General features: G+C 43.6%; 1 protein-coding gene across 8 annotated transcripts in view; it reads right to left on the reverse strand.

The window, feature by feature from the left end:
- Nucleotides 1–27,554, reverse strand: part of FRMD4A (FERM domain containing 4A) — a 584,036-nt gene that overhangs the window by 120,071 nt on the left and 436,411 nt on the right. For all 8 annotated transcript variants that reach the window (XM_077264626.1, XM_077264628.1, XM_077264625.1 and 5 more), the window contains 2 exons: nt 19,656–19,740; nt 591–647 (listed from right to left, as the gene is read on the reverse strand). In XM_077264626.1, coding sequence (XP_077120741.1) covers nt 591–647; nt 19,656–19,740 — 142 coding nt within the window. The remainder of the gene's footprint in view (nt 1–590; nt 648–19,655; nt 19,741–27,554) is intronic.

A 27,554-nucleotide genomic window follows, 5' to 3' on the forward strand; every position in this document is an offset into this window, starting at 1 on the left:
GCAGGTAAAATCCTGACCAAATCTGCACCTGAGGTCCCTGGCAGGTCACCTGCGTTGTTCATGTGTTGTTTGAGCATTGTAAGGACATGCTGCGTTCTGAAAAGATGCGCCACATGTCCGTTTATGCGGGTCTGCCGCCTGCGTGTTTTACCACATAGTGGAGACGGGATTTCATGAAATCCCCTCCACTATGCTGTAACATCTGGACGCTGCGTGTTTGGCGCTGCGGCTCTACGCAGCATCAAACACGCAGCGTTTCCTGAACGTGGAAACATACCCTAAGAGAGGAGCTTTCCTCAGTGCATACAGGATCTGCACAAAGCCTTACTAAAACAGAGAATTAAAATAAAGTTCTGTGCTGTCACATGGGGTTCATTAGATGTAGAAGAGACAGCCAAGATATCCTACACACATATGGATTCTGACAAACCAAAAAAACGGCAAACATTGCGCTCTTAATTGATATCACATTTTGCATTTGAAAGCATGTGGTGCGTATGATGTGGATGACAATACTGTAGATTTGATAATCTTATTTTCATTCCCCCATGTGAGAACCATCTGATAGACAGTGGAGAAAGCCTTCTTACCTGCAGGATGTATGCTGCCAGTTCAAAAACAACCTCGCTGTCAACATCTATCAATTCCTGCAAAATGCAAAGAGAAAAACATGTTGTGAATTTGCAGAGACCAGGCTGCTCCGAGCTGTATAATGTGGCGTGCAGAGCTGCACTCTTGTGGCTTCACATCAAAGGGCTGCATTACATTGTGACATGGAATGCGAAGAAAAGGGGGTTACACTAAACCTTACTTTTAACATCTAATCTGCCCAACGTAGGAACGGAGGCCGCGCAGGTATTCTCATTGCAATTAACAAAGATTAACAAACTTGGTAACCTGTTGTCCATCACGGCCATAATACCAAAGATGGAGCCATCAATTACACTGCACAAAGACACCAGCCGAAATTTACATAATCAAAGGGAAGCGATGGAAACCTGTCGAGTATGATGAATTCCCGTGCTCGTAGGGCTGTCAGTTATTCTCTATTTGTAGTTCCCAAATGTACCACGGGGAACCGAAACATTTATTGGCTAAAGTAAGGGATTTCCGGAGGCTGAGCCAACAGAAAAGGTATTCCTGGCACAGCAGAAATCTGACCCTTCATATCTAATCTACTGTGACTGCCAAACTGATTATTTATACACTCATTTATCTAATAGACAAAGCTATCAATGGCAGAAAATAGACTGATGGGAATGTAGGTGTGTGACGAAAACTACAATTGTATACAAAGAGATGTCAGGCAATGAAAAATAGATGTAGTATGGAAAAAGTCATCAGAAATAGTCGGAATTCCCAATGATTTATTGTTTAATTATTTTCCTTTTGCTTTATTAAATTTAACTATCCAGTTACCGTACTATAAATGATCGGGTCTCCTGCATAGGAATATAACACTAATCCAAAAGTGTTGCTCTAGTCCAGTGGTGTATATGGACACAGTGAGGAATATTATTTCTTCATTTTAATTTACTGTTGCTTCAATTTCACCATTATATTACACTGTGCTGCTTTGTCATCCTTCACATCAGTCTCCATCCCAAATGGAGCTCCTAACCTAATTTCCCTACATATACACAAATAACTTGAAATGTTTATGAAATGATGGATAAGGACTTGGCAGGGCTAGGATGTAAATGGCATTAAAAGCACTGATTTTCAATACTGGCTTGTTAACATTTTCAAGAAATTACAAAATGTGATAAATCTAGATTGTGTAGCTGTAACACAATGTCCGGTTTGACAATTGAGCAAACTCTGCAAAAGCTTTCATACATACTAAACACCAAAATGTATTTTTGTAATGCTATCCCAAATCTAAAGTGACGCTCAGGTTTGCATCCTAAACACTTAGCAAACTGTTAGGGCTCATTCACATGTCCGAGTTTTTCATACAAGTCCTTTCCGCGATTTTTGTGGTAACCACTCATACCTATGATATTATTTTGGGCTGTGCACATGTCTCATTTTTTCCTCGGACTGAGCGGTCCATAGAAACATTTGACACATGTCCAATTTTGATCCGAGAGTCGTCTAAAAATTGGCAATACAAGTCAATGGGTCCGTGAAAAAAAAAATCGAACTGCACTCAGATGACATCCAAGAACAGTTTAATTTTCACGCACTGTCAGAATGGAAACAGCAGAGAAACTTTTTATTTTTATTTTTCCACGTACGAGAATAAAACAGATGACCCTAGGACAACATTCTAGTTAAACTCTGTTTAAAGCCTGATCAGTATAATCAGTCCGTTTTTCTCATATGAAGAAAAACTTGTGAATGAGCCATTATAATCAGGGTGAGGCCTCATTCAGACGTCAGTTTTTTTGATATATGAGAAAAACTGATTTTGGTCAGAGTGTCAATAGAAGTTTGGTCAGAGTTTGCCTACTTAACAGTCAATGAAATTGAGAAAGCACACGGATGGCATCAGATCCAAGTGTTCTCCGATTTTTTTCACGGACCCATAGACTTTGATTGCAGAGTTTGATCAGACACATGGATCAAAATCGGACTTGTCTCTGTGATTTTGTATGAACCACAAAAAAATCACTGACAAAGAACAGCCCCTTGGACTATCACAGGTATATCACAGGACTATCACTGTGTTTCGCACATATGCTCTCTGAAAAACTGAAAAGTGAATGAGCCCTAACTTTTCATTAAAAGCTGCTACAGGAAAATTCAATGAAGTAAAGCTCTGGTTTAATCACCAACACATAGGTTTAAGGAAAATACATTTCACATAAATCCTACTGAAATATGTATGTGACTTTCAGTAAAGTCTTCTGTGAGGTTCCCTCTTTTCACGTAGTGCATTGTACTTTGAAGAGGTGATCAGTGAACTCTGAGAACTCAAACATGAATGTCTTTGCATCCAAAATATGGAGTTCCCATGAATAGCTGCAGGCAGCCACTAATGACATTCCGTCACCATTCCCCTCCTACAATCCCATTCCCTTTTCTCTCATCAGCTCTGCAAGTCATGGAAGCTGCTTCCCAGAGAAGGACAATCAGAGCTCTGTTCTTTCATGGTCCTGATTTAATTAACAACTTCTTGTGCTATTATAAGCCTCTTATTTAAAAATCTCAGAGTCAAACCTGCACCTTCCCATCAAGGTCAATGGTGTTTGGTCACTGGTGGCAATCTCCTAAGCTCAGCTGCAGCTTTTCATACTCTGATCCTGACAGAATCATTAGGGTACGGGCACAAAGAAAATATATCCATAATGTATTCAATATTAATGCTGCTATATACCTGCAGAATGGAGCTTTGGGAATAATCTCAACTTTATGTAGGTTTAACTCAGACATTCTTAGTCCTGCTTCACATAAATCTTCTGCGTCAGATCATATCGAATGGCAAAGCTAAGGCAAAACTGCTTATTTACAGCTCTACTCCCAGGTGCTAGTCTGGGGCTGGATGAAACTGTTCCTTCCATGAAGTGTGATCTGGCCACCAGACTTGTGCAACTGGTAATGGGTAAGGAGATGCACACTTTGTCCACATTCCCCCTTGAAAAACATGTGAACGGTTGTATTGTGTAATGTGAAATGTAATGCACGTTAATGATGTTAGTATTGTGAATTGCTTGACAGTAAGGAGAGCTAGAGTTAATGGTTATGATTAGCCCAGAATGGGAGGGGCTAAGCTTAAAGAACAAAGACAAATTCCTGTGAGGAGGGCAGAAATGGCCCGGTGTGCCCGGTGTGAGAGGAGACCCGGAGAAGGGGATAGCGTGATCTGGAGCAGAAACGAAGAAGAGTGACTGAGAGACAGAGTGATTTACCAGAGATGGGTCCTGGGAAAGTACGACTAGTAGTAGGGCCTAGAGTTTATAACTCAGAGAGGTAAAGGGCCTAAATGGGACAAAGTACATAAGACAAAGAGAGTGCCCTGGGTGGAAGTCACTGAATTGTGAAACATCTGGTCTTGGCAAACTAGCATTATCAGTTACATGCGGCCTGCACAGGCATATCGCCTTCACAGCACAAATACGCACACCCAGCAAGAACCTCCTTTTCATTTAACATGCTGGGACATCTCGCAGCACGTTGAACAGAGTGATACGAGGAAGACTTATGTTACAAGGAAGATGGTGAAGGTTACGCAGTCTAATATGGCACAGAGCATGGACTTCATAAAGACTGTTAGTGGAGCAGAACAAAAAAAGTCCCACTCATTGTTGGCGTAGAAGGAACTAAAGGGTGTGAAGAGATGTCAAGTCCTGCAGAGGTTACTCTTACTAGAAGTGCCTCCCTACTGGAGGTAGTTTCGGAACTGGAAGTGTCAGCCTACAGCGAGGAGAAGTCACTGTAGTAAGACAAAGTGGAAGGAGGATGACTGCCCAGAAAGGTGTGACTTAAGAAATCAGGCAGAGGAGATAAAGAAACGGGATGGTGAGTCAGAGAGAATCCCATCAAATAAAAGGTAAAGCCTTTACGTAGGATGCTGAAGTGAGAGGGATGGTGTTATTTGTTGGTTGGAAGTCGAGGAGAGTACAGGGCAATACGGCGATTTAGTGGCAAATGATAATGGCAGATTGGGAGCATCTGTCGAAGATCGGGCGAGGACAGTTACACTACTTGATGGCGATGATGGAGGAAGTAATGAGTCTGGGTGGCCTGATGAAATAGACGGAGGTCGGATGTGAGCAGGAGTCTGCACCTCTGACTGTGGCCTGGTTCATGGCCGGTGGAAGGGCCAAGTGCCTGGAGGACTTACAGGCCCAGACGATGGTGGGTTCCCTGCTGACCCTGCAAGTTGTCTTCACCCCTGAGTGACAATCCCCTACCACAAGGCACGACATGATCTGGGACAAAAAGAGGAAGGGAAAGTACAAAGGAAGGAGAAAAGTCATCTCCGAGTTCCCAAGAGAAAGAAAAAGTGTGGTGAAGGAAAATGGAGTTGGAGACTGAAGCAGGGCTTGTTGTGCGTGTTGCACCTGATAAATGGGAAAGTTCTAGATTCCTGAAGGCCACAGTTCATTGGGTCTAGCACTCAAATATATCCAGGACTGCCGCACCTTAAAGGCAGTGTATGGCCAAAGTGTGTTCCCCCCACTAGTTATGGAAGTCGTCCTTAAGGGACTGTGTGTGTTTCTGTCGTGTTGGTGTCTTGCAGGTCCTGGATGGCATAGGACAGCCATTAATAAAGAAGGGGGAAATGTAAGGAGATGAACATTCTGCTCCAGTTCCCCCTTGAAAACCATGAACATGTGAATGATTGTATTGTAAAATGAGAAATGTGATTTGCATTACTGATGCTAGTGTTGTAAATTGCTTGACAGTAGAGAGACATAGTTAATGTTAGGATTAGGCAAGAGTGGGAGGGGCTAAGCTGAAGGAACAGAGACAGATTACTGTGAGGAAAGCAGAAAGGGGCCCAGAGTGCATAGAGAACAGACCTAAGGTCTAGTGTAAGCAGTGCCGCATTTTATGGGTGTCCCTATTATTGAGAGGACACGGGCAGAAAGCAATAGCATGATCTGGATCAGAAATTAGGAAAAGTGACTGAGTGATTTATTGGAGATGGATCCTGGGAGAGGACGCCTAGCAGTAAGGTCTAGAGTTTATAACTCAGAGAGGTAACAGGCCTAAATGGGACAGAGTATTTAAGATGAAGAGAGTGCCTTGGGCAGGAGTTCCAGAGCGTCAGAGACAGAAGAGGTAAGTATTGGCCATACTGGCAAAGTAGCTCCCCAAAGGGGAAAAGGAAGCAAAACCATGGGTCGAACATAGGACACTTACAAACTGGACGGTAGTATGGAGTGGGGCTGTGGTGAAGTGAATGGATAGACAATAAGAGTAAAGAGGCAGGAATTGAAACTGTGTGGAAAATGCCCCATATTGTGAAGGTAACGTTCATAAAATTGTGTACTTGCTATCTACTGTACATAATCCCTAACAAGTTCCTGTTTAGTAAAAAGTTGATTTTTGAATAGTGGTCTTCTTCATTGAACTGTGAAACATCTGGTTCTGGCCAACTAGCATCATTGGTTACATGCAGCCTGCTGGATGTAGCGCCCTTGCCCTCTCAGCACAAGTCCACATACCCAGCCATGACCCCCATTTTCATGTAGCATGCCAGGGTGTAAGAGATGAGTACCTCGCACATTGCTGTCACCTAGCACGTTACAGATGCACCAGGCAGTTGCAAATTATCCCATTGGTACTAACATCTGGGAGTTTCAAGAACTGATACTAATATTGGCTGAGCTGTCTGATATGAATGGGTTCAGATAATGGTCTAATGTGTGTGGGGCCACTGGCCAACTGATGGGGAGGAGGTGTCAATCAGCATGTCCAATATTAGACTGCCGATTGCAGTATGCTCCCAGAGATAAGCCACCGCTCAACTCAGAGAACACAGAGGTGCTCAGCCAGACAAATGCCCTTGTACAAGGAAGAGTCGACTGAGATAGCTGTTGATCGGACAATAGGCTGAAGCATTGTTCCTCCGACAACGATCTGGGTCCATACGACTGTATGAATTTATGTATCCCAACTTATATCACAATTGCACATATGGAGTGCCCCCATGCCTTAGAAACTGAAGCATAATAATGAATTTTTAGATAAATAGCAATGTGTAAAAAAAATGCTCACAAGAACAAAAATTCAGAAACTGTGTGCCTACAATGGAAGCTCACCTGTCAGACTACTATTGAAAAGTGCTCAAATGGCAATCACCTAGCATGATACTACTAAGGATATGAGCTTCTGTTAGGGTATATTCACACGAAGGTATTTTCACACGAGGCACATATTGCAGAAATTTCTGTTACTGTTCCATTAATATGAATGGGTTTTACAGAAATCCATGTCCAAATCTTGGTCATTACTAGGGGCTCGTTCTCATTGCATATTATGATCAATGTATGCTGTATCCTTAGCTCCTCATTTATCTGTTCCACAAACTAGTTTGCAGACAGGTACTTATAGCCACAGGGGAACATAGAGAGGGTAGCCCTTAGTCTAAAGAATTAGATTATTAGTTGCATATGCTCATTAGCGGATTACTAGGGTGGGCTTACTGGCAGTATATAATTTTCTATGTGAAAAAATAACAGTCTTAACAAAGTATCAGCGCAGTAAGAAACAGACACAATGCATAGTTCCTAATAATGCGCCCTATTGACAGCTCCGAGTCAGGAAGCTGCTTATCTCTACCAAGCAACATTATGTGCTAAAACAATAGTGTTTAGTCAACAGGAATGTCATTTTCTATAGACCTCGGCTAAAACACTACCCACTCTTGGCAAGAAATCTCTGGCATATTTGTAATTGTTAGAACCAACTGCTGAGATTCTGCTGTGACCTTGTCCTCTTTGTGTTAGAAAGTACTCTACACACTCCCTGAGGAACACCCTGCCCTGAATACTCGTGGTGATAAGTGCTGCAGAGAAGCACAGACAACGTTTTTTCATCTTACATGTCAGAGCCAAGAGAATCTTTATGAGAACAAATGCCGGAAGAGTCCTCGACTTTCTAGTTACTGTGTTATGGCCATTTCTTTTTAATTGCATATTATCTGCCTTTTAAGGAAGATTATTCATCAAACTCAGTAGACATGCATGTTATATGACCTTAAGGTACCTTCACACTGAACAACTTAACAACGATATCGCTAGCGATCCGTGACGTTGCAGCGACCTGGATAGCGATATCGTTGTGTTTGACACGCAGCAGCGATCAGGATCCTGCTGTGACATCGTTGGTCGGAGCTAGAAGGCCAGCACCTTATTTCGTCGCTGGATCTCCCGCAGACATCGCTGAGTCGGCGTGTGTGATGCGGATTCAGCGATGTCTTCACTGGTAACCAGGGTAAACATCGGGTTACTAAGCGCAGGGCCGCGCTTAGTAACCCGATATTTACCCTGGTTACCAGTGTAAATGTAAAAAAACCCAAACACTGCATACTTACATTCCGGTGTCTGTCGGGTCCCCCGGCGTTCTGCTTCCCTGCACTGTGTCAGCGCCGGCTGGCCGTAAAGCAGGGCACAGCGGTGACGTCACCGCTCTGCTTTACGGCTGGCGCTTACAGTGCAGGGAAGCAGAACGCCGGGGGACCCGACAAACACTGGAATGTAAGTATGTAGTGTTTGTTTTTTTTACATTTACACTGGTAACCAGGGTAAACATCGGGTTACTAAGCGCGGCCCTGCGCTTAGTAACCCGATGTTTACACTGGTTACCCGGGGACTTTGGCATCGTTGGTCGCTGGAGAGCTGTCTGTGTGACAGCTCTCCAGCGACCACACAGCGACGCTGCAGCGATCGGCATCGTTGTCTAGATCGCTGCAGCGTCGCTAAATGTGACGGTACCTTAAGTCTATATAATGGGATGGACCACAGTATGGTAAAATCCAGCTGCGAGATAAAGGAGTTGTCCACCCCTGGTGATATCTTCAGCAAGCACTGCAGCTTGCTGGATCCTTATGGTATGTAATGCACACTAATTTAGGTCGTCAGATGACTGCAAGTATGAGATTTGCATAGATAGATAGAGACAAATATGTCAGTGAGATATATAATCGGTGCTTTGTGTGTGCAGTTTTCTGTACTTGTATTTAGCTTAGAAATAAAAAAAAAAATGGCTTGGTGTTCCCCTTACTTTGATTAACCAGCTAAGAGAAAGCAGACAGCTGAGAGCTGCTCTTAATATTCTGGGAATGGGCAATAAACATGGAGCTTCCCAGGCTATTAATATCAACTCAGCTGTCTACTTAGTCTTTTCTAGCTAGTGCAGTCCTGCCTATTTTTAATAACCAGCAAAGGCTAAGCAGATAGCTGGGAGCTGATATTAATAGCCTGGGAAGGGGACATGGATATTGGCCCCTTCCCAGTCAAATAATACCAGCCCTCAGCTGCCACAGAAATGGTGCATCCACAAGATGCACCAATTATAGCGCTTTGCCTCTGCTCTTCCCGCTTGTCCTGGTGTGTTGGCAATCAGGGTAATGGTTTTGGGGTTGATGTCAGCTTTGTAATTTCAGCTAACATCTAACCCAGGGGGTTATAATGGAGAGGCATCTATAAGATATCCTACTACTAACCCAGTAAGTTTAAAGCAAAAAACACACCCAGACAATAATGATGTATTTGTAAAAATCACTCCATGCCGCTGTGTAATCCATTTATTAACTTTAAAAAGTCAAATATTCCAAAAGGGGAATCCATCCCACGTCACATGATGATCTCCAACTCTGCGACTGCTAAGCATGCCAATCTGAACACACTGACAGTAGTGTGAGAACGTGTCCGCAGTGACGAGCGGTGATGTCAGTAGGTGACCGGAGTTCATCGGCTATGAACTGTGTTAACCTTACTGATGTCGCTGCTCGCAGCGTGAGAAATTTCTCAGACTATGAAGACTAGCTCTCAGCTGTCTACTTTCCCTACGCTGACTAATGAAAATAAGAGGGACCACATGCCATTTTTTCTTTTATTTATTTATTAGCTAAATACATGTGCAGAAAACTACACACACACTGCCCTGTACATCTCACTGACATCTTTCTATCTATATACAGTATCTATTCTATCTATTCTATTCTGACGGTTCACGCTATGAATTTACTGTACTCGGCTGATGAAATATCGGGTTTCCTATGAGATGGGTGCATAAAAATTGGATGGCACACATGATCCGCGTGCCGTGTGATTTTTTTTCACCCATTGACTTGAATTGATGAGTCTTGTCTGATATATGTGGCCACTCGCAGCACGCTTCAATTTTTTACTCTGATCCAAGCTGAGAAAAAAAATCGCAGATGAGCAGGGAATCATAGAATAGTATTAGTCAGAGTGTAATCTGATTTTTCATCAGCTTGCACTTGTCCAATTTATACGCTAATGAGTATGAACCCTAAGGCCATGTTCACACTTTGCGGTTTTTACTGCGGATCTGCGGCGATTTTGATGCTGCGGGTCCGCAGCAGTTTCCATTGCGTTTACATTAACATGTAAACCCTATGGAAACCGCAAACATGCTGCGGGAAAAAACATGCAGAAACGCAGCGGTTTACAACCCGCAGCATGTCACTTCTTTGTGCAGAATCGCTGCGATTCTGCACCCATAGGAATCAAAATGAACAAGGCCTGCACCCACAACAAATAAAGGCACGGTGCATAGGTGAAGGTAAAGTGCCAATGACAATTAGAAATCATACGAGAAAAGAGCACCATAGATACCAATAATGATAAAAATGCAAAAGTTTATTAGAAATAAGGAAAAATAAAAACAAAAGGATACAGCAAAGTATAGCAGGGATGTGACAAGGTAAGCCAAAAGTAGATGGCACCACAGGCAAGAACAGAACCAATCAGTTATGTATAAAGAGTGCAATATACATGCTCAAGAATAATTTACCAATGATTGTGCAAAAAAGCATAAACAGCAAATAAAATACAGAGGGGCTGTATACCACCCATGCAGATTGAGCAAGAAAGCAATAAAGTGACTGAGTGCTAAGAGTAATTTACCTGAAAGGACTCTGGAGCTCTGAGGTGCCACCGTCCCCAACGCGTGTTTCGGCGCTTAAGCCTTCTTCCATAGGAATGCATTGAACCGCTTACTTCCCGCATGGGGCTGTGCCCACGTTGCGGGAAGTAAGCGGATAATGTGCGGGTGGTACCCGGGGTGGAGGAGAGGAGACTCTCCTCCAGGCCCTGGGAACCATATTTGGGGTAAAAAAAAGAATTAAAATAAAAAATCATATTATACTCACCTCTCAGCGCTGCACGCGGCCGGCCGGTCAGAGTTGCTGTGCGAACAGGACCTGCGGTGACGTTGCGGTCACATGACCGTGACGTCGCGGTCACATGACCATGACGTCACGAAGGGTCCTTCTCGCACAGCATCTTTGGAACCGGAGCGCCGGGTGCAGCGCCGAGGAGATCGAGACGTCATAGGGTGGGTATATAAACTTTTTTTTTTATTTTAACATTACTATTGATGCTGCATATTGCTGCATATGCGGCATCAATAGTATAGGAGTAATCCCGCAGCGGAAACCGCGGAACAAACCGCGATAAATCTGCAGGGATAACTGCAGCGGTTTTGCCCTGCAGATTTATCAAATCCGCTGCGGGAGAACCCGCAGAGGTCACCCGCAAAGTGTGAACATGGCCTTAGGCTACGGCCACACTAGCAGTATTTGGTCAGTATTTTACATCAGTATTTGTAAGCCAAAACCAGGAGTGGGAGATAAATACAGAAGTGGTGCATATGTTTCTATTATACTTTTCCTCTATTTGTTCCACTCCTGGTTTTGGCTTACAAACACTGAGGTAAAATACTGACCAAATACTGCTAGTGTGATGGCAGCCTTACTTTGTATGTCAGACCACCCTTGTCAGTTGTTCAGCAGTCTGCACTCACATATGGTGATGCAGACTTTTAGTCTCAGTTTTTATAAGTAAATCCAGATCCTATAGCGTAGGGCAAATAAGCAATTTACTTCAATGCTTGGTTTAAGTGTTTTTGAGAAAAGAAAGTAAAACATTTGAGCAGAACTTCATCATACTATGCCTAACTGGGAGATACTGTTCTTACATATTTGTCCATATTATGATACAAAAATCTTTGTTATCGGAATTGTAGTCTTTATATTCTCATTTACCTAAAAAAATCCAACAACACACAGACTTAGATTTACATGCTTGGGTCTTTTATTTTTTCCATCCAACTGCTACAACTTAATTTGAGTGTTAATGTAATCCATGTAATCAGGGGCTGGCTGGCAATTTTCAGCCTGGGAGGCAATCACAAGGCAGTGGCCCTCGAGTTGCAGTGGCCCTCCTTTTCCCTGCTTATATCTGGCCACTGCATTAAAGTAGCAGGGATAACAGGCTTTAAAAACAGGCTGGTACACAGATATGGGAACTGAATGGAGCTTGCTGCATAGATATGGGAGCAGAATCGAGCTTACTCCAGAGATATGGGAACAGAACGGAGCTTACTACACAGATATGGGAGCAGAACCGAACTTACTAGATTCAGAAATATGGGAGCCAAACCGAACTTACTGCAAAGATATGGGAGCAGAACCGAGCTTACTACAGAGATATGGGAGCAGAACCGAGCTTACTAGATTCAGAGATATGGGAGCCGAACCGAACTTACTAGATTCAGAGATATGGGAGCCGAACCGAGCTTACTGCAAAGATATGGGAGCAGAACCGAGCTTACTACAGAGATATGGGAGCAGAACCGAGCTAACAGCAAGGATATGGGAGCAGAACCAAGCTTACTGCAGAGATATGGGAGGAGAACGGGGCTTACTACAGAGATATGGCAGCAGAAACAAGCTTACTACAGAGATAAGGGAGCAGAACCAAGCTTTCTACAGAAATAGAAGAACAGAACCGAGCTTACTACAGAGATATGGGAGCAGAAACGAGCTTACTACAGAGATATGGGAACAGAACCGAGCTTACTACAGAGATATGGACGCAGAACCGAGCTTACTGCAAAGATATGGGAGCAGAACCAAGCTTACTACAGAGATATGGGAGCAGAACCGAGCTTAGTGCAGAGAAATGGGAGCAGAACCGAGCTTACTGCAGAGATATGGGAACAGAATCAACCTTACTACAGAGATATGGGAGCAGAACCAAACTTACTACAGAGATATGGGAGCAGAACCTAGCATACTACAGAGATAAGGGAGCAGAACCGAGCTTACTACAGAGATAAGGGAGCAGAACCGAGCTTAATAAGTCTACTACATGGAACCAAGTCTGCTACATAGAAACTGGAGCAGAAATGAGATTACGACATACATACAGTACCATAATCTAGATTACTACATTGATAGAGTACCAGAACCAAGCTTACTGCTTAGATATGGTGCCATAACGGAGCTTACTTACAAACATACACACAACAATACAGCTACACAGTGCCTAGTACTATCACCACTACACAGAGAATACATAACATTATAATATCACCATTACCTCTACATGAAACTACATTCTATACAAAGACCAATGATGCCACCATACACTCCCTGACAGAAGTTGTGTCGCTTATCCATGTTATGTAAATAAAAGCTTATAACCTGATGTTAAATTCATCCATTGGTTGTATAAGTTATTCTTTTGAAAGCTGGAACCCTCCAAAATGTGATTTAGGTTAAGAAAATAAATTGTTATCAAAGCAGAAATATTGATCAGTTAATGGACACAGAATGGTCAGATTTTGGCAAGACAAAATTTTTGTTGCCCGCAGACAAATAATTAACTTAAAATACAAATATATGTTGCATAACATTGGTGAATGAAGTTGTGGTGCTCATCTAGATTCTTTGGTTTTGTCTTCCAAGCTTCCTCTTTCATCCTTCCCCAAACATGCTCAATGATGTTCATGTCTGGTGACTGGGCTGGCCAGTCCTTGAGCACCTTGGTCTTTTTTGCCTGGAGGGACTTTGTTGTAGAGATGGATGTATGAGATGGAGCACCATCCTGCTGCAGAATTTGACCTCTTTTATGATTTGGAATATAAGCGGTAGCTAATACTTCTTGATATTTTAGGCTATTGATATTGCCTTCCACCTTGCAAATGTTTCGCACACCCCCATACTGAATGTAACCCCAGACCATGATCTTTCAACCACCAAATTTAACTGTCTTCTGGGTGTATTTTGGATCCATACTGGCTCCAGTAGGTCTCCTGCAGTGTTTGTGGCAGCTGTGGTGTAATTCTACTGAAGAGAAATCCATCTTCTGCCACTTTTCCAGTGTCCATCTATTTAGCAGGCTGTGGGAGTTTGCAAATGCCACACGGTTTTTTATTTGCCTTTTGTTAGTGCTGGCTTCTGGGCACTGATTCGACCATGGAGGCCATTTTGAGACAGAATCCTACAAACTGTTCTAGTTGACACAGGTAAAGGTTTAGGTGTGCACTCAGCCTTAATATGGCGAGGTGCTGGTGTAACGGACCAATGGCCCAGAATAACAGTAAAAGTTAAATTCACTGCACTCTCTCTAGGTTTCTTATGCAATGTCTGGTATAAATGTATTATACATAAACTGGGAGCGTAACAGAATATTACAGCATCTGTGATTTTTTATATACGTTTCGGCTCAACCAGAGCCTTTGTCATGTAATCGCTTGTTCCAGCTAAGATAGTGATATACAGAGAAGGCGGAAAGTCCCAGGGGTGCAATATAAGCTCTATTGTAATCTAAATGTCCGCCTATGGAAGATTCTGTCCAGTAGTGTGGACCTGCAGTGTCTGTTATGACAAGCGGCGCTCCCGCGCCTTGCTAACGATCGGCGTGTCACGTGCGGTGAATTTAACTTTTACTAGTTGACACAGGGACTTGAGGTGACCAGACCTTTTGGAGCTCTGCTGCTGTGGAAGAGGGGCTTGCTTTGGATTTTCTAACCAACAAACATTCCTCCTGAGCAGTTGTCTTGTGGGGTCTGCCGGACCTGGGCTAGTCAAACACATCTCCAGTCTCTTCAAATTTTTTTTTAATTCTTTGTACTTGACGCTGAGACACATTAAAGGTGCCCGCCACCTTTGCAGTGGATCTGGTCTTTAGCCTCTTGATAATCCAGGCTTTGGTTGCAGGGTGGATTTTTGGCATGTTGGCAAGAGCTCAAGTTGCAGTTCAAGTGAAGGTCTGGGGTGCTGGGTTTCTTTTTATACACACACACTAAATAACCGATCATTTACTGAGCACAGGTAAGGATGTAAACTAGGATTGGGTGCATTATATGACCAGGTGACAAAACTTTTGTCTTGCTAAAATCTGACCATTCTGTGTCCATTAACTGATCAATATTTCTGCATTGATGTCAATTTATTTTCTTAACCTAAACCACATTTTGGAAGGTTTCAGCTTTCAAAAGAATAATTTATACAACCAATGGATGAATTTAACATCAGGTTATAAGCTTTTATTTACATAACATGGATAAGCGACATTACTTGTCAGGGAGTGTACAACTTTTACTACTTGTATACTACAATACTGATCATTAATTTTAAAAAAGCACAACACTAAGTGCCATTGTATACAGGAACTCTATTTACGGTCAGTGTAAAGATACTACAGTGATCACTGGTGACATTATACACAGGAGATCTGTATAAGGTGTCAGTGTACAGGTAATACAGTGATCACCACTGCCAGTGACATTATACATAGGAGCTTTGTATATAGTATACATTGTATAGTGTCAGTGTACAGGTAATACACTGACTCACTAGTGACGTCTCTAGCTGAAGTCCTTCATCTTTGCTTTTCATTTTCATCCAGCACAGACTGCCATCACTTCTTCCAGCCAGGACTCGTCTCTGCATAAAATAACAGTTACCTAGAGCACGGCTTCCAGACCACATTCCCCACTTTTTCCCTTTCTTCTACACCATGTTCCAAATTATTATGCAAATTATATTTTTCTCGGATTTTCCTAAATGGTCTGTGCAAATGACAGTCAGTCTAATAAAAGTCATCACCCGTTAGATTATACATCGAATTTTATTGGAGAAACCTCCCAATGATAACAGTATAATCTCCAAAATGAATAAAAACTCAAAATGCACTGTTCCAAATTATTAGGCACAGTAGAATTTCTAAACATTTGATCTGTTTTAAAGAACTGAAAATGCTCATTTGTGGAATTTACAGCATTAGGAGGTCACATTCACTGAACAAAAAAGATATTTAACTCCAAAACATCCTAACAGGCCAAGTCACATGTTACCATAGGAACCCTTCTTTGTTATCACCTTCACAGTTCTCGCCTCCATTGAACTTGTGAGTATTTGGAGAGTTTCTGCTTGTAATTCTTTGCATGAAGTCAGAATAGCCTACCAGAGCTGCTGTTTTGATGTGAACTGCCTCCCACCCTCATAGATCTTTTGCTTGATGATACTCCAAAGGTTCTGTATAGGGTTGAGGTCAGGGGAAGATGGTGGCCACACCATGAGTTTATCTCCTTTTATGCCCATAGCAGCCAATGACTCAGAGGGATTCTTTGCAGCATGAGATGGGGCATTGTCAGCATGAAGATGATTTTGCTCCTGAAGGCACAATTCTGATTTTTATACCATGGAAGAAAGTTGTCAGTCAGAAACTCTATATACTTTGCCGAGGTCATTTTCACACCTTCAGGTACCTTAAAGGGCCCTTTCAGCTGTTTCCCCATGATTCCAGCCCAAAACATTACTCCTCCATCTCCTTGCTGATGTTGCAGCCTTGTTGGGACATGGTGGCCATCCACCAACCATCCATCTGGACCACCCAGGGTTGCTCGACACTCATCAGTAAACAAGACTGTTTGGAAATCAGTCTTCATGTGTGTCTGGGCCCACTGCAACTGTTTCTGCTTGTGAATACTGTTTAGGGGTGGCCGAATAGTAGGTTTATGCACCACAGCAAGCCTTTGAAGGATCCTACACCTTGAGGTTCGAGGGACTCCAGAGGCACCAGCAGCTTCAAATAACTGTTTGCTGCTTTGTAATGGTATTTTGGCAGCTGCTCTCTTTATCCAATGAATTTGTCTGGCAGAAACCTTCCTCATTATGCCTTTATCTGCATGAACTCTGTCTGTGCTCTGTTTCAGTCATAAATCTCTTCACAGTATGATGATCACTCTTAAGTTTTCGTGAAATATCTAATGTTTTCATACTTTGACCAAGGCATTGCACTATTTAATGCTTTTCAGCAGCAGAGAGATCCTTTTTATTTCCCATTTTGCTTGAAACCTGTGGTCTGCTTTATAATGTGGAACATCATTTTTAAGTAGTTTTTCTTTAATTAGAATCACCTGGAAAACTAATGATCACATGTATTTAAGATTGATTTCAGTGATCCATTGAGCCCTGAGACACAATACCATCCACGAGTTTATTTGAAAAACAAAACAATTAAATCTTTATGACACTTAAATCCAATTTGCATCATAATTTGGAACATGGTGTACACTAGACATCTGAATACAGAGGTGCACCCACAAACAATATATAATTGGTTATTATGCAACCTCATAGATTGTAAGCTTGCGAGCAGGGCCCTCATTCCTTTTGGTATCTGTTGATCTATGTGTTTATTGTTATGCTTAATGTCCATTGTCTGTACAAGTCCCCTCTAAAATGTAAAGTGTTGGCACTATAGAAATAAAATTATTATAATTATTATTATTAACCATTCCAAATATAAATTATAATCCACCACTGTGCACCCACTAACTATAAATATCCACTTTCCCCATTTAATATATACATTAATTAGCACCTGTACTCTTTCCCCCAATTCATTACCAGTCACTTCATCCTCAACACCCCCCACTATGTACCTACCACTCTAACCCTAACCCCGATTCATTATAGTTACATGCCACTCCAGCCCCAATTCATTGTCATGTCTTTCTCTCCCACCCTCTATTCATTATCAACTGCTCTACCCCACATTCAATACATCATTTACTCCCCCACCCTTAAAATTCATTATTTGTTCTTCCCCTAGATCATCATTTGCTCTCCCCACCCCCTCTTCAATTGATCATTTGCTCTCCCCACCTTCAATTAAATTGCTGTCCCCTGTCCCTCACACTGAATTTATCATTTTGCAGTCCCCCCACTTTAATTTGAAGTCCCCTTACTTCATTCATTGCAGTCCCCTATCACCCCCTCACTTCATCTGCAGTGACCCTTCATCATTTGCAGCCCCCTATCCCCCTTCCATTTCATCATGAGCAGTCCCACATCAGACACATTTCATCATGTGCAGTCCTGCAGTCCCCTTCTCCCACTTCATCATGTGCAGTCCCCTTACCCCCCCACTTCATCATGTGCAGTCCCCTTATCCCCCCACTTCATCATGTGCAGTCACCCTTACCCCCCACTTCATGTGCAGTCCATCTTACACTCCACTTTATCATGTGCAGTCCCCATTACCCCCCACTTCATGTGCAGATCACCTTACCCCCCACTTCATCATGTGCAGTCCCCTTTAACCCCCAATTCATCATGTGCAGTCCCCCTTACCCCCCACTTCATCATGTGCAGTCCCCCTTACCCCCCACTTCATCATGCGCAATCCCCCTTACCCCCACATCATCATGTGCTGCCCCATTCCATCATGTACAGCCCCACTCTCCCCACTTCATCATGTGAAGTCTCCTTTATCCACTAAACTATCATGTGCAGCCCCACTCCATCGTGTACAGTCCCACTCAACCTTCATGTGCAGCCCCACTTACCCCCTCACTCCATCATGTGCAGTCTCCTTTAACCCCCAAATTCCATCATGTGCAGCCTCCTTACACCCCCCACTTCATAACTTGCAGTTACCCACCATTAAATTTATTTTAAAAAGAAAACAAAAAAGTTCTTCATACTTACCTCACCAGTCGCTCCCCTGCAGTGCCTCTCTGCTTCTAGCATCCGGGTCATGTCGGCGTGTGCATGAGGACGCCATCGCGCATGCCCAACAGCTAACCTGGAAGTATAGAGAACATGAAGGGAGCAGTAGCTGCGCAGCCGTCAAGGTGACAGCCAAGCATAGCTCCTGGCCCCAGCGCAGACGTGTGCGCTAACTGTGATGCGGCTGTGTCTGCTGTCAGCCATGTCACAGTACAGCAAACATGGCTGCGCACAATTTGCTGTGTGGCTGTAGCCACCATCAGGCAGCCGGCCCTGAACAGCTGCTGGGGGAGCGGCCCGGGGGGCATTTGCCTCTTTGCCACCTGGGCCAGTCAGCCCCTGCATGTAATAATTTATTTTGTTCCTCTATTTTCAGATATATATCTAAATTGGATACAGGAGGAATTTCTTCAATTATACCATAGTCAGCTCGTGTCTAGTAATTGAATGTTGGACTACTGCCATCTAGTGGCCAACAGAAACTATTGCATGTCTAGAAAAAGTTGTTGCAAAAAGCAGCCATGTTTTACTAGTCTTTATACTACCCTGATTTTAGGTTCTGAGAAAAATAATACAAAAATCTGCAACATAAGCAAAATTTCATTACAGTAAATTATTTTAAATAACTTATTACTAAATATTTCACAATTTTATGGTAATAATCATTGAAAAGATTTAATTCATTTACATTAATAATAATAATAATAATAATAATAATTTTATTTATATAGCGCCAACATATTCCGCAGCGCTTTACAACTTATAGAGGGGACTTATACAGACACCAGACATTACAGCATAACAGAAATCACAGTTCAAAACAGATACCAGGAGGAATGAGGGCCCTGCTGCTCGCAAGCTTACAATCTATGAGGAAAAGGGGAGACACAAGAGGTGGATGGTTAATAAATCCTATCTGACCATATCATAAGTCTATCAGAATTAGGTTGAAGTCAATGCTTCACTGTTTTAAATATTGTACACAGACTGATGCAATTTTGACTGACAAAAACATGCCAGGTGTAGCTGACTTTGTGGTGCGATTAATCTGTTTTCACTCCAGGAAGTTGCACACAATGAGGGGCATGGTGCCACATTCATTATTTAAAGAGCCCTACCCATACAATGCAAGTGCCACATTCCAGACTTTAGCCTGGTAGAATGGTTTTCACAGCGGTTTGTCACATAAACAATGTGTTCTTACCTTGTATATACAGGACTTGGCATTTAAGAAGAACAGCTCAATAGTGGCATTGTCCTTTAGATAAGAAATACTTTCAATGTAGAACCTGAAAAAAAACAGAATATATATATCACGCGTGCATAAACACAATTAAATACATTATTAAATAGCCACTGTTGTTTTAATAAACTTTTCTTACATCAATAGTACAAGTGAAATTGTGCAAGAAACTTTGTAATAGATCTTATTATAGAAGAAGACGCCTCCCGAAGAAGCAGTGCAAAACGCGCGTCGGGGTAGTGGGACGCCTGGGAGATCCACGTGTACACCGCCGGTAAAGTATGCTCTGTTATTGCCACATTATATGTACCTGAATTGTTATTAAGTGCGGCTCATACCTACTTTACAGCAGCCCCATTGAATTCATAGTATCCATAGCAGGTAACCCCTTGTTGACTAAACATGACACGTATCTTCATTACAGTCTATGTTAGTACAGGTTTAGTGTTTTGGGATTGCTACTCCACTTTTTTGTTTTCATGGTTTGCTGCCTTATATGGTTATTCTTTTGACATTGCTATATCAGCTATTTCAGTCTTGTGTTTACATATTTGCACTTTATATTCATAGGTTTCTGTTGTGAATTTGCTTTTTGCTCCCTCTAGTGGTTACTAGTTTTTTGACTCTGGTTTTTCTGTCATTCCTTTTATCCGCACCTGGGTCGTTAGTTAGGGGTGTTGCTATATAAGCTCCCTGGACCTTCAGTTCAATGCCTGGCAACGTAGTTATCAGAGCTAGTCTGCTGTGCTCTTGTCTACTGATCCTGGTTCCAGTTATATCAGCTAAGTCTGCCTTTTGCTTTTGCTATTTGTTTTGTTTTTGTATTTTTGTCCAGCTTGTTCCAAATCTATATCCTGACCTTTGCTAGGAAGCTCTAGGGGGCTGGTGTTCTCCCCCCGGACCGTTAGACGGTTCGGGGGTTCTTGAATTTCCAGTGTGGATTTTGATAGGGTTTTTGTTGACCATATAAGTTACCTTTCTTTATTCTGCTATCAGTAAGCGGGCCTCTCTGTGCTAAACCTGGTTCATTTCTGTGTTTGTCATTTCCTCTTACCTAACCGTCATTATTTGTGGGGGGCTTCTATCCAGCTTTGGGGTCCCCTTCTCTGGAGGCAAGAAAGGTCTTTGTTTTCCTCTACTAGGGGTAGCTAGATTCTCCGGCTGGCGCGTGTCATCTAGAATCAACGTAGGAATGATCCCCGGCTACTTCTAGTGTTGGCGTTAGGAGTAGATATATGGTCAACCCAGTTACCACTGCCCTATGAGCTGGATTTTTGTATTCTGCAGACTTCCACGTTCCTCTGAGACCCTCGCCATTGGGGTCATAACAGTTTGCCAGGCCAGTATTAAATGTTTAATGCATTGCAGAAGAGGGATTATAAGAAAGAAGATTCTGAGTTTTTTTTTTTTTTTTTTTCTTCTTCCCCTTTACTTCAGAGTGGCTATGCTTGCTGCAGACATGAATGTCCAGACCTTGATTACAAGTGTGGACCAGCTGGCTACTCGTGTGCAGGGCATACAAGACTATGTTATCAGAAATCCTAGGTCAGAACCTAAAATACCGATTCCTGAACTGTTTTCCGGAGACAGGTTTAAGTTTAGGAATTTCGTGAATAATTGTAAATTGTTTTTGTCCCTGAGACCCTGTTCATCTGGAGATTCTGCTCAGCAAGTAAAGATTGTTATTTCGTTCTTACGGGGCGACCCTCAGGATTGGGCTTTTTCGCTGGCGCCAGGAGATCCGGCATTGGCTGATCTTGATGCGTTTTTTCTGGCGCTCGGTTTACTTTATGAGGAACCCAATCTTGAGATTCAGGCAGAAAAGGCCTTGCTGGCTATGTCTCAGGGGCAGGACGAGGCTGAAGTGTATTGCCAAAAATTTCGGAAATGGTCCGTGCTGACACATTGGAACGAGTGTGCACTGGCCGCTAATTTTAGAAATGGCCTTTCTGAAGCCATTAAGAATGTTATGGTGGGTTTTCCCATTCCCACAGGTCTGAATGATACTATGGCACTGGCTATTCAAATTGACCGGCGGTTGCGGGAGCGCAAAACCGCAAATTCCCTCATGGTGTTGTCTGAACAGACACCTAATTCGGTGCAATGTGATAGAAAAACCGCAAATTCCCTCATGGTGTTGTCTGAACAGACACCTGATTTAATGCAATGTGATAGAATCCTGACTAGAAATGAGCGGAAAATTCATAGACGCCGGAATGGCTTGTGCTACTACTGTGGTGATTCTACACATGTTATCTCAGCATGCTCTAAACGTGTAGCTAAGGTTGTTAGTCCTGTCACCGTTGGTAATTTGCAACCTAAATTTATTCTGTCTGTAACTTTGATTTGCTCACTGTCATCTTATCCTGTCATGGCGTTTGTAGATTCAGGTGCTGCCCTGAGTCTCATGGATCTCTCATTTGCTAAGCGCTGTGGTTTTACTCTTGAACCATTAGAAAATCCTATTCCTCTTAGGGGTATTGATGCTACACCATTGGCAGCAAATAAACCGCAGTATTGGACACAGGTTACCATGTGCATGACTCCTGAACACCGCGAGGTGATACGTTTCCTGGTTTTACATAAAATGCATGATTTGGTTGTTTTAGGGCTGCCATGGTTACAGACCCATAATCCAGTCCTGGACTGGAAGGCTATGTCAGTCTCAAGTTGGGGCTGTCGTGGTATTCATGGGGATTCCCTGCCTGTGTCTATTGCTTCTTCTACGCCTTCGGAAGTTCCGGAGTATTTGTCTGATTATCAGGATGTCTTCAGTGAGTCTGAGTCCAGTGCACTGCCTCCTCATAGGGACTGTGACTGTGCTATAGATTTGATCCCAGGCAGTAAATTTCCTAAGGGAAGACTGTTTAATCTGTCGGTACCTGAACATACCGCTATGCGTTCATATATCAAGGAGTCTCTGGAGAAAGGACATATTCGTCCGTCTTCTTCCCCTCTTGGTGCGGGATTCTTTTTTGTGGCAAAAAAGGACGGATCTTTGAGACCTTGTATTGATTATCGGCTTTTAAATAAGATCACTGTCAAATTTCAGTATCCTTTACCGCTGTTGTCTGACTTGTTTGCCCGGATTAAGGGTGCCAAGTGGTTCACCAAGATAGACCTTCGTGGTGCGTACAACCTTGTGCGCATTAAGCAAGGTGATGAATGGAAAACCGCATTCAATACGCCCGAAGGTCATTTTGAGTACTTGGTGATGCCTTTTGGGCTCTCCAATGCGCCTTCAGTTTTTCAGTCCTTTATGCATGACATTTTCCGGAAGTATCTGGATAAATTTTTGATTGTTTATCTGGATGATATTTTGGTTTTTTCTGATAATTGGGATTCGCATGTGGAGCAGGTCAGGTTGGTCTTTAAAATTTTGCGTGAAATTCTTTGTTTGTCAAGGGCTCAAAGTGTCTCTTTGGTGTACAGAAGGTTCCCTTTTTGGGGTTCATTTTTTCCCCTTCTGCTGTGGAGATGGACCCAGTCAAGGTCCGAGCTATTCTTGATTGGACTCAGCCCTCGTCAGTTAAGAGTCTTCAGAAGTTCTTGGGCTTCGCTAACTTCTACCGTCGTTTTATCGCTAATTTTTCTAGCATTGTGAAACCTTTGACGGATATGACCAAGAAGGGCTCCGATGTAGCTAACTGGGCTCCTGCTGCCGTGGAGGCTTTCCAGGAGTTGAAACGCCGGTTTACTTCGGCGCCGGTTTTGTGCCAGCCTGACGTCTCACTTCCCTTTCAGGTTGAGGTGGATGCTTCGGAGATTGGGGCAGGGGCCGTTTTGTCGCAGAGAGGCCCTGGTTGCTCTGTTATGAAACCTTGTGCCTTTTTCTCTAGGAAGTTTTCGCCTGCCGAGCGAAATTATGATGTGGGCAATCGGGAGTTGTTGGCCATGAAATGGGCATTTGAGGAGTGGCGTCATTGGCTCGAGGGTGCTAAGCATCGTGTGGTGGTCTTGACTGATCACAAAAATCTGATGTATCTCGAGTCTGCTAAACGCCTTAATCCGAGACAGGCCCGCTGGTCATTGTTTTTCTCCCGCTTTGATTTTGTTGTCTCGTATTTACCAGGTTCAAAGAATGTGAAGGCCGATGCTCTTTCTAGGAGCTTTGTGCCTGATGCTCCTGGAGTCGCTGATCCTGTTGGTATTCTTAAAGATGGAGTTATCTTGTCAGCTATTTCTCCGGATCTGCGACGTGTGTTGCAGAGATTTCAGGCTGATAGGCCTGAGTCTTGTCCACCTGACAGACTGTTTGTCCCGGATAAGTGGACCAGCAGAGTCATTTCCGAGGTTCATTCCTCGGTGTTGGCAGGTCACCCGGGAATTTTTGGCACCAGAGATCTGGTGGCCAGGTCCTTTTGGTGGCCTTCCTTGTCAAGGGATGTGCGGTCATTTGTGCAGTCCTGTGGGACTTGTGCTCGAGCTAAGCCTTGCTGTTCTCGTGCCAGCGGTTTGCTCTTGCCCTTGCCTGTCCCGAAGAGACCTTGGACACATATCTCCATGGATTTCATTTCTGATCTTCCGCTATCTCAGGGCATGTCCGTTATCTGGGTGATATGTGATCGCTTCTCCAAGATGGTCCATTTGGTTCCTTTGCCTAAGCTGCCTTCCTCTTCCGATCTGGTTCCTGTGTTTTTCCAGAACGTGGTTCGTTTGCACGGCATCCCTGAGAATATTGTGTCTGACAGAGGATCCCAGTTCGTTTCCAGGTTCTGGCGATCCTTTTGTAGTAGGATGGGCATTGATTTGTCGTTTTCGTCTGCTTTCCATCCTCAGACTAATGGACAGACGGAGCGAACCAATCAGACTTTGGAGGCTTATTTGAGGTGTTTTGTCTCTGCTGATCAGGACGATTGGGTGACATTCTTGCCGTTGGCTGAGTTTGCCCTTAATAATCGGGCTAGTTCCGCCACCTTGGTTTCGCCTTTTTTCTGCAACTCTGGTTTCCATCCTCGCTTTTCTTCGGGTCATGTGGAGCCTTCTGACTGTCCTGGGGTGGATTCTGTGGTGGATAGGTTGCAGCAGATCTGGAATCATGTGGTGGACAACTTGAAGTTGTCACAGGAGAAGGCTCAGCGCTTTGCCAACCGCCGCCGCGGTGTGGGTCCCCGACTACGCGTTGGGGATTTGGTATGGCTTTCTTCCCGCTTTGTTCCTATGAAGGTCTCCTCTCCCAAATTTAAACCTCGTTTTATTGGGCCTTACAAGATATTGGAAATCCTTAATCCTGTATCTTTTCGTCTGGATCTTCCTGTGTCGTTTGCTATTCACAATGTATTTCATAGGTCCTTGTTGCGGCGGTACATTGTGCCTGTAGTTCCTTCTGCTGAGCCTCCTGCTCCGGTGTTGGTTGAGGGCGAGTTGGAGTACGTGGTGGAGAAGATCTTGGATTCTCGCCTCTCCAGGCGGAGGCTTCAGTACCTGGTCAAGTGGAAGGGCTATGGTCAGGAGGATAATTCCTGGGTGGTCGCCTCTGATGTTCATGCGGCCGATTTAGTTTGTGCCTTTCATGCCGCTCATCCTGATCGCCCTGGTGGTCGTGGTGAGGGTTCGGTGACCCCTCACTAAGGGGGGGGTACTGTTGTGAATTTGCTTTTTGCTCCCTCTAGTGGTTACTAGTTTTTTGACTCTGGTTTTTCTGTCATTCCTTTTATCCGCACCTGGGTCGTTAGTTAGGGGTGTTGCTATATAAGCTCCCTGGACCTTCAGTTCAATGCCTGGCAACGTAGTTATCAGAGCTAGTCTGCTGTGCTCTTATCTACTGATCCTGGTTCCAGTTATATCAGCTAAGTCTGCCTTTTGCTTTTGCTATTTGTTTTGTTTTTGTATTTTTGTCCAGCTTGTTCCAAATCTATATCCTGACCTTTGCTAGGAAGCTCTAGGGGGCTGGTGTTCTCCCCCCGGACCGTTAGACGGTTCGGGGGTTCTTGAATTTCCAGTGTGGATTTTGATAGGGTTTTTGTTGACCATATAAGTTACCTTTCTTTATTCTGCTATCAGTAAGCGGGCCTCTCTGTGCTAAACCTGGTTCATTTCTGTGTTTGTCATTTCCTCTTACCTAACCGTCATTATTTGTGGGGGGCTTCTATCCAGCTTTGGGGTCCCCTTCTCTGGAGGCAAGAAAGGTCTTTGTTTTCCTCTACTAGGGGTAGCTAGATTCTCCGGCTGGCGCGTGTCATCTAGAATCAACGTAGGAATGATCCCCGGCTACTTCTAGTGTTGGCGTTAGGAGTAGATATATGGTCAACCCAGTTACCACTGCCCTATGAGCTGGATTTTTGTATTCTGCAGACTTCCACGTTCCTCTGAGACCCTCGCCATTGGGGTCATAACAGGTTTCATGTCAGGATACTGTTCTGGCATTTCATTATATTGGGCTTTGCTATTTCAAATAGCTTGTACCATGTGGTACTTTAAGGCATTACTGTCCCTCTTTTAGTGACTTAGCAGTAGTGATGAGCGAGTATACTCGTTACTCGGGTTTCTCCGAGCATGCTCGGGTGGTCTCTGAGTATTTGGGAGTGCCCGGAGACTTATTTTATTTCGACGCAGCTGCATGATTTGAGTCTGCTAGACAGCCTGAATACATGTGAGGCCATGTTTACACTTTGCGTTTTTTACCGCAGAACCGCCACGATTTTGATGCTGCGGGTCCGCAGCAGTTTCCATAGCGTTTCCATTTACATGTAAACCCTATGGAAACTGCAAACCGCTGTGCACATGCTGCGGGAAAAACCGCGCAGAAACGCAGCGGTTTAAAACCCGCAGCATGTCACTTCTTTGTGCAGAATCGCTGCGATTCTGCACCCATAGGAATGCATTGAACCACTTACTTCCCGCATGGGGCTGTGCCCACGCTGCGGGAAGTAAGCGGCTAATGTGCGGGTGGTACCCGGGGTGAAGGAGAGGAGACTCTCCTCCAGGCCCTGGGAACCATATTTGGGGTAAAAAAAAAGAATAAAAATAAAAAATCATGTTATACTCACCTCTCAGCGCTGCACGCGGCCGGCCGGTCAGAGTTGCTGTGTGAACAGGACCTGCGGTGACGTCGCGGTCACATGACCATGACGTCGCGGTCACATGACCGTGACGTCACGAAGGGTCCTTCTCGCACAGCATCTTTGGAACCGGACCGCCGGGTGCAGCGCCGAGGAGATCCGGACATCAGAGGGTGAGTATAACCGATTTTTTTATTTTTAACATTACTATTGATGCTGCATATTGCTGCATATGCAGCATCAATAGTATAGGCGGAAACCTGCAGCGGAAACTGCGGAACAAACCGTGATAAATCTGCAGGGATAACCGCAGCGGTTTTGCCCTGCAGATTTATCAAATCCGCTGCGGGAGAACCCGCAGAGGGACGCCGCAAAGTGTGAACATGGCCTGAGGATTGCCTGTATGTTAAGCAACCCCCATATGTATGCAAGCTTCAAATACAAATAATGCAGCTGCGTTGACATAAGCTAAATCTCCGACCACACCAAAATACTCGGAGACCACCCGAGCATGCTTGGAGAAAACCTGAGTAACGAGCACATTCGCTCATCACTACATAGCACCTTTCTTTACATTATTTAATTATTGTGTTAATAAAAAGTACTTTGTAATCAAGAAGTACCTTTGGTTACCATTGTATTTATTCTCAAGGGTAACCAATTTTGTGATTAATGTTTTGTTCAAAGGGGTACATCAACCCAAATACCTTATGGGTTTAATACTTCAGGACATCTTTTTTGTGATAACATGTCCCTGTACGGTCAGACACAGCCATTACACAGTAGGGGCATATTTATAGGATTATCTCAGCACAGGAACATCCAATTATGGAACTTATTATTATTTCAACATCTATTA

The sequence above is a fragment of the Ranitomeya variabilis genome, chromosome 5, assembly GCF_051348905.1.
Source record: "Ranitomeya variabilis isolate aRanVar5 chromosome 5, aRanVar5.hap1, whole genome shotgun sequence".
NCBI lineage: Eukaryota > Metazoa > Chordata > Amphibia > Anura > Dendrobatidae > Ranitomeya > Ranitomeya variabilis.